This window comes from Camellia sinensis, chromosome 2, assembly GCF_055761805.1.
Source record: "Camellia sinensis isolate YWXY chromosome 2, ASM5576180v1, whole genome shotgun sequence".
NCBI classification, from domain to species: Eukaryota; Viridiplantae; Streptophyta; class Magnoliopsida; order Ericales; family Theaceae; genus Camellia; species Camellia sinensis.
Genome location: NC_138962.1, coordinates 178,579,067 through 178,587,041, shown reverse-complemented (window position 1 = coordinate 178,587,041; position 7,975 = coordinate 178,579,067). Strand labels below are relative to the sequence as shown.

Sequence of the window (7,975 nt, the reverse complement as noted above, 5' to 3'; positions counted from 1 at the left end):
CCACGCAAATTGAAAATGAAGCATTACATGTAACACATTTTCCTCATGAGCCTCACAGAATAGACAAAGAGAACTAGCATTAGCATCAAGAGCACCAACACTTTGTAAAAAAGATGTCTCAGTCGACCTCTCCAAACCAATCAACCAATATGACAGTCTATTAAAATATCTAATGCAACTTTCTTCCTCTCTCATATATTCTCTAAATATTAATTAATCATACCTTTTACATATCACTGGGTTTAAAGAGTAGGCTTCTATGTCATTTTCATGCATAATCCCAAGATCGTTTTGGGCCATAATTTGGTTTGTATATATGCAAAGCTAACGATACTTTGATTTGATAGATCCCACCACCAATTCAAGTCATAACCAACACCACTTTAAGGCATAATTTGCATATGATAGACGTCATTATAACAAATTAAGGTTTTAAAGAAAAAAATTTAGGGACCAAATCATTTTTTAGATACAAAATATTTTAGTTACCAATAGTGTCGTTGTATTTTTAGTAACGAAATTAAACATTTAATGATGAACTCCACCATTTTGGAACTAAAATTTTTGTCTTAAAAAATAAACCTTTTAGGTGACCAAATTAGTTTGTCCCTGAAAGGGAATTTATTATCGACATTTTCAAAATTTTGTCAATAAAGTCATTTTTTTAACTTTTTGGAACAATATTTTAGTGACTATTCTTATGCTAATAGAAATTAGTCCCCATTTTTTTAAAATAAAATTTTCACTTTAAGAAACATAAATTTGATCGTTAAAACTCTTATGTATCGTAGCAACCTTTTATACTTGGCCATTTATGGAACATTATGAAAAAGCTAACAATTGGTTTAAAGATATCTTGAATATGATTAGATATTAAGTGCAACACTGATAACATAAGATATTGGTCATATTGCATTATTTTTATTTAATTATTTTTCTCATCCATCTTTGTAGGCATAGAAGATAGAATCATGCCATGCATCAGGACCTGTAAATATGGGCCAACGACGATGATATCAATCCAATGAGTCTATTGAGGGGTTTATGGGCACCAATAATCTTGTTTTATCTTGGAGGTCCAGATACCATGACTACTTGGAAGAAAATCAAATGTTGTTGAGGCACGCTATAGGACTATTTACGCAAGGTCTAAGAACAATTTACATCCTAATTCTAACTTGGACTTCTACCTTGAGGTTCTCTTTTGGCCTTGTTAATGCTCTTTCCTGGACTTATCAAGTATGGAGAGAGAGTGTGGGCAATCAAGTCAATACCCAAGAAAAAGTATGTGGGTTTTGTTCGAATTGATGAAAGCACAATTGGCAAAATAAGTAGGTGCACAACCTAATGCAGAGCTAGTGCTCCAAGCCTATTCTTATTTCCAGACCTAAATCCTCATATGTCCAATTATGAGTGTGATATGTCCAAAGCGAACAAATCACTGCTGAAAAATTGACTTTTAGCGGAGTTTTAAAAATGCCGCTATAGGCCTAAGAAACGCCGCAATAGGTTTTTATGACGTTTTAAATTTTTGTCACAAATACCGCCGCCACAATATCTTTAGCAACGTTTCAAAAACGTCACTAAAAACATTAGGCGGCGTTTTTAACAACGTCACAAAATCTTCAACAACCACTACGTAATGATATCATTTAGTGGCATTTTTCCAAACGCCACCTTTCATTTTCATACTTGCCTCGCATATGATGTCATGATGACATCATTTAGTGACTTTTGTTTTCCAAATAACACCATTTTTTTTTTTAAATAACACAAAGCCCAATTAATTGAGAATTTAACTAGGAACAGAGTTTGAAAAATTAACTAGAGAGAGAGAATTAACTGAGAATTTATATAAAAGAACACATATTAGCTCAAACTTGCACATGACTGAAACGAAAACTTTCTCAGCTAAGAAAAGGCAAAAAAAAAAGAAGAAACAAACAAAAGGAAACGGCAAGCCTATGGTATAAGTTCAGATGGCAAAGGGACCGGAGAGAAGTTTACAGGGACAACTGATTGGCAAATGATCTCTGATTTGGGATAAGAGTTCCTTGAAACTGATGATCTCTCAAACAACCACTGCAGTCTTTCTGCAAATGGGACAGTTATTCTTCTGCACGAGCCATTGTTTGATGCAATTGAAGTGAAACTCATGCCCACAATTCAGCTTACCAAGCTCCTTTCCATCAACATAATCCTCCTGCAATTTGATTCAATAAATGGAAGCATCTGGTTTAATAGGGAGCTTTAACTTGAGAAAAAATAGAACCCATGAATTGGTAACTCCCTCCCAACTGCCAGAACTGGGTGTGGGGAGAGATGGTGAGTTGAATGGAGTTTGGTAATAAATACACTTAAAAAGCATAATATTTGTGGGAAAAAAAAAATTTCAAAAATTTCAGTAAATACAAAAAATACAAAAGTATAAAAATTCAATACATTTACGTATTATTGTGTATTTATGGATTTTTAAAATACTTTTTTACTTCTTAGGTGTATCTAGGTTACGTGCATCTAGAAAGTAAAAAATTGGTTAAAATATTAAAAAAATTCACCAAAAACAAAAAAATAAAAAACTCAATTCTTAGAAAATCAATTAAAACCAATCAAGGTGATTAATTTTTTCAATTTTTTTTTTTCTTCTTTTTAGATCCCTCTAGACTAGTCAGACATAAAAATAATTTTTTTTTACACGAATCTAAAAAAAATTCACTAAAGACAAAAAAATTGAAATAATATATGACTTTTTTAGCCGATCCCAAATAGATAAGTTGTAAGACAGAATTTAAGTGTCAATTACCTGACAAATACAGCACAGTTCCTCTTCCACTGGAGGTCCTAATTTCATTGACAGATAACAATGCCGCCTCACAGCTGCCAAAATAGCTTCCTCACTCAATCCAGTGCTCACATTTCTAATTTGATCCTCCAGGGCCAACAACTCCTAATCCAAAGTCAATCATTTATGAGCCAAACTTCAATAATGGCAAGGACAAAAAAAGAGCCATGTAAATGAGTATTTCAATTTATTAGTGTTACCTCATAAGACATATCGTCTACATCAAGACCCATATTTTCATGCACATCAGGCTCCTCATAAAACAAAGGTTGTTCATGAACAATAATCCCATCCTGGCACACCACCATAAGTGCAAGTCGTAAAAAAATTACTGCTAACTAATAACTATATGGAGAACATGGACATGAAAACTCCAAGTTTCTGTCCATTCCAAAAGCAAACACAAACTTGATAATCAAAGCATAAAATAAACCAAGCAAAAGATCTAACCTCAACCCAATGTAGGACTTGCAAGGCACGCTGAATCTGCCTATGGCAAAAAGAAAGATATTTAGAGATTTGATTGGGTAAAGAGAAAAAATGTTAGAAGGGAAAAGCAAAACATTAAGAAAGAAAATGAAGATTAATTAATGGTACACACACTGCTACATCTTCAAAGGTACACAAGTTAAGTACCCAAGCTCAAGTAAGTGCAAAATAAAACATGGACACAGGGGAAGAGAGCAAAAGTCAAGAGGACCCACATTCCCAAAACCTGCTTTTAAAAATAAAAAATAAAAACACGCGCGCGCTCTCTCGGTTTTCATGTATTTTTGAACATAGGTCCTCTGATTAACCAAAACAATTAGAAAACATAGTTTACTAGTTCTATTGAGCATGATTACATTGGATATGCCTAAACCAAAACCATGACTATTTATCCATTAAAGAAGGGAATCAAAGAAGACTCACTAGAGTGGAAATCAGGTGTCTGAACGAAACTTACAGATTTGAAAGAAACTTGGTAGTGTCAGAAAGCATAACAGCACAAAGGCAGCCCGGGTTCTGCCCTAATTTCTTCACCTGCTGGCAGATGTTGTCGGGGACATCAAATTTCTCATCCTGTGCTGCCATTGCACAAGGGGCCAATTTCAAAGCCTCCATTTCTGGAGTGACTTCCCACATGCCCTGACCCCATTTGCCCTTTCAAGCCTGCCAACGGTGATGACCACGAGGCCTTCTAATCATTTTGAATAATTTGAGAATTCAGAGAAAATTGCAGAATTATTGTTAATATTCAAGATCAGTTTACATAAAAGGCATTCTTCTCAAATGAGCATGAACTATGACAAAGTTCGTAGATAATCAACAGATGAAATGAAGAAACAAAAATATGACATTCAGTCTTTTTCAGATGCTACAATGGAGGATTCTAAGGGATTGAAGTGCAGAAGTCATCATTAAGATAAAACCAAGCAAAAACAAGTAAATAAATGACTATAACACACCCACAATACATGGTTTCAATCTCTCATATTGGTTTCCTATAACTAAAATTGCAAAATAAACAGAAATCAAACAAAATTCAATATGTAATTCACTACACACATCCACAATCCAAGAAAAACAAAATAAATACCAATTAAAGTAGATCTTAATTAGCACAATCTATCCCAACTCAAGTATAAGATTCTTGAAACTAAAAATTTTACAATCACAATTAAAATAAATTGGAAAATCAAAGAAACACAATAAATTAAATCACTAATGTGTCCACAATTCAAGAGAAAGGGAAATAAGGAATGAGTTTACACATACTCGGTCACTTTTTAGAGGCAATGCAGGTTTGCATTTCTTGGGCTTAGTTGGGGTCACAACACCACCACTTTCCACAACACCCTCTTGGAGTTGTTCAGTTTCTTCTGCAAGCTCTGCTTCAGCAACCAAAGCGGCCACAACAACTGGGGAATTGGGTGAAGAAACATCAATCCAATTGTTGGATTTTCTGTGGTTCTATTTTGATACTAAACAAATGTAGATAGCACTGCAACAGACCTGAAATATTTGAAAGCACCAGGTCCAGTATTAGATTAAAAAAAATTTTATCACTTATTAAATACATGGGTTGTTGCTAAATTTAGAATTGAGAAATCATTCCAAGAAAACCGATACAGGACTTTCACCAAACCCACAAGATTCAAAACATATGAATTAATAATCAAACTAAAAATTAAATTTGGTTAACAAGATACAAGGTGTCATGCTAGTCCCTCTGAATCCCACTTTATCAAAATAACAAGTACTAATTCATCAAAGAAGATTCCAACAAACCTGAGTCCAATGTCTGTAAGTAGAAAACAGGAAAAACACCATCACAACTATAATTAAGCTGTATAAAATAACTGTAGTGGCACCGATACGACTTGGACCCTTCTTCTTGCTTTGTTGTAGCAGAGCTTGAGGTTTAATCCTTGCCAGGATGTGTAAGCCTCAACTCCCAAGGACTACAAAATCCCAGGATCCGGCACTCAATTCCAAATCTCTATAACCAGTTACCATTTAAAGGAATTCCACAACATATAAATCAAACAGCCAGGTTTTGGATCCAATCTGAACTTTCGAAGAACTTCATAGGTATCTTTGAATAAGAAACACACACAATAACCAGAATTCAAGAGGATCAAAATACATAGATAAGTGAGAAAAATAAAAACTCAGGATTTTTTTTGAAGCTTGATCTACAACCTCATACTAACAATCGATTAGACAGCTATGATGTAACAAAGAAAATTACATAGAAAAGTAAACAAAAACACTGCTTGGTTACTGAGAAAAAATTGAAGTTTCAAATGTTAAAGATCTCAACATAATTCAATCGACTCAGTACTTGACACACAACAATGAACAAAATCAAATCCTAGGACCAAGATTTGGATCGAACGATAGAGATTTACATACTAGGAGCATAGTTGTCAAATCGAGATTCGTATCGTGAATCGAAATGACCTTGTACCGAATCGCGAATCGAATCGAATCGTGAATCGTAAAGATTCGGTCACTTTTTTAAAATTACTTAAAAATATATATTTACCCATTTAGATGTTAAATATATCTTATGAATATGAAATATCTAGACTTAAATCAATGAAAATGTTATTTTGAGTGATAATCACGTAGTTTAATAGGTAATAAGTTAACAAAATTCTTATGTAAGATCACTATCTTACTTTTTTTCTTTTTAGATATTTATTATTAACCATTCTTAATAAAGATAATAATCAAATAGACAAATTATCAATTTTCAAAGTAACAATAATTAACAACGATATTGATATTTGGACAATAAGCATACATACTTTTCTAAGTAACAGTGAACAAATAATAAGAAAGAATTATTTAGAATATTTTATTTTAAAGCTTAAAACATTTTCAAAGGTATAACTGACCTCACATATGTAATATTCAATTATATTCAATTTAATAAAATAGCAATAGATAATTCATAGTGTAACTTTAATGTTAAACATCTTTAAAAGATATATTATGATTTTTTAAGGGGGAAAAAAATGCGAAGAAAGGTTAAAAATATATTGGATCTGAATGAATCTGATTGGATTCTATTAAAAACTTCATGATCACTAAAATAATAACAAATTATGTATATATGTTGGTTATTTTGGTATTAAACGCTATTAGAAGTTGTATTATGTCATTTTCATTAAAAATATGGAGAAAGAAATAGTTGAAAATATGTCAGACACAATAATTTAAAAAATTACGTGAATCGTAAAAAGTGAATTGAATCATGCGACTCACTAGAGATTTACTTCCAAAATAGATTCACCCATAATTCGTATCGATTTTGCAAAAAATTCGAATCGAATCGTGAATCGAATCGCGAATCGTAAGATTCTGATAACAGAGAGATTCACCTATAGATTCGTATCGATTTTGCAAAAATTGTGAATTGAATCGTGAATCGAATCGCGAATCGTAAGATTCTGATAACAGAGACTAGGAGAGATTTAGAGAACGATACAAACCATTCAAAATTTTAGTTAGAAATCAAAGAAGGTAGCCTATTCGAATCCACAACCCAACAAAAAAACAATTCAAAAACACTAACATTAACATACACTACTAATCAAAAACATAAAAAAAATCCTAAATAATTACAGATCTGAACCAAAACTTACAGAGAGAGATCCTAAATATACACTACTAAGCATTTGAGGATGTTAATATGCGCCTAGGGACTAAAACTTACAGATCTGAACGAAAGCAATCAATCGATCAAATCCACAGAGAGAGAGTGTTCGATATCAATCAATAGACTAAAAATCAATCGATCGATTGATTGATCTGTGTTCTCTTTAACATAAATTAGTATATATATATATATCACACAGATCTGAGATCGTAGAAACAGATCTGTGTTCGTATATAAACAAAATCAAAAAATCAGAAAATGAGACTCACAAAATTAATCTTCAAATCGGACTGATCGAGAGCTTTGAGCCAAGATGGAGAGAGTCGGATAGAAAGATCGTAAATCGGAGCCTACGACGCTCGATCTAGTGAACTTTCACCATAAGAAAGCGAAAAGTGATGAAGAGACAAAACCCTAGATCTATCTCAGGGCTGACCAAGAGAAATGAAAAAATGAAAAACGCGTAGGCCTTGAAAGGGAAAATATGTTGGTACAAGTAGCACGCGTTTTTCAAAATGAGTTGCCTGTAAAGTATTTTTGAAAACTTTTGAAACAACGTTTTTTGAAAAAATGGCATAGCAAAAACGTTGTTATAGCCTAATTTTCATGTAGTGAATTGACAAAAAAAATTCATGAATTGATGAAGAAAGATAATGCTGCTCACAATACTTTCAAGTTGATTGAGATTGAGTTGGGGTTGATGTATGACATGCTCTTCAGTAAGGCAGGCACAATTTTTACAGTATGTGGAAGCATTCTCAGACTCATTTGCATCTCTTGCATTGTCACTGTGTTGGTGGGCTTTTTCTTAGTTAAAAAGCCTGATGGGCATTTGAAAGGTGATCTTCCGATAACCATAATTTTGCTAGTTGGAGCCATTTGTTTAGAAATAGGTGGAGCTCTAGTGCAACTTGGTTCAGATTGGGCAATTGTTTGGGCATGTAAGCATTACCCAAGTAAGTTGGTCACTCCGGTTTTTCATC

The 7,975-nt window shown here is 33.1% G+C and overlaps 2 protein-coding genes across 13 annotated transcripts in view; one reads left to right on the top strand and one right to left on the bottom strand.

Moving 5' to 3' along the window:
- Positions 1 to 7,975, top strand: part of LOC114294174 (putative disease resistance RPP13-like protein 1) — a 141,232-nt gene that overhangs the window by 53,720 nt on the left and 79,537 nt on the right. The gene's annotated exons all lie outside the window — the stretch shown is intronic.
- LOC114282822 (putative E3 ubiquitin-protein ligase HIP1) overlaps positions 1,834 to 7,975 on the bottom strand; it is a 230,783-nt gene continuing 224,641 nt past the window's right edge. For 8 of the 11 annotated variants that reach the window (XM_082906861.1, XM_082906865.1, XM_082906866.1 and 5 more), the window contains 6 exons: positions 4,601 to 4,837; positions 3,789 to 3,994; positions 3,293 to 3,332; positions 3,043 to 3,135; positions 2,804 to 2,947; positions 1,834 to 2,203 (listed from right to left, as the gene is read on the bottom strand). In XM_082906861.1, the coding sequence (XP_082762987.1) occupies positions 2,072 to 2,203; positions 2,804 to 2,947; positions 3,043 to 3,135; positions 3,293 to 3,332; positions 3,789 to 3,967 (588 nt within the window). In that variant the 5' untranslated portion in view covers positions 3,968 to 3,994; positions 4,601 to 4,837 and the 3' untranslated portion in view covers positions 1,834 to 2,071. Of the gene's footprint in view, positions 2,204 to 2,803; positions 2,948 to 3,042; positions 3,136 to 3,292; positions 3,333 to 3,788; positions 4,023 to 4,600; positions 4,838 to 5,113; positions 5,421 to 7,975 lie in introns of those variants that run through there. The other 3 variants (XM_082906877.1, XM_082906882.1, XM_082906890.1) reach the window with 3 other exon arrangements.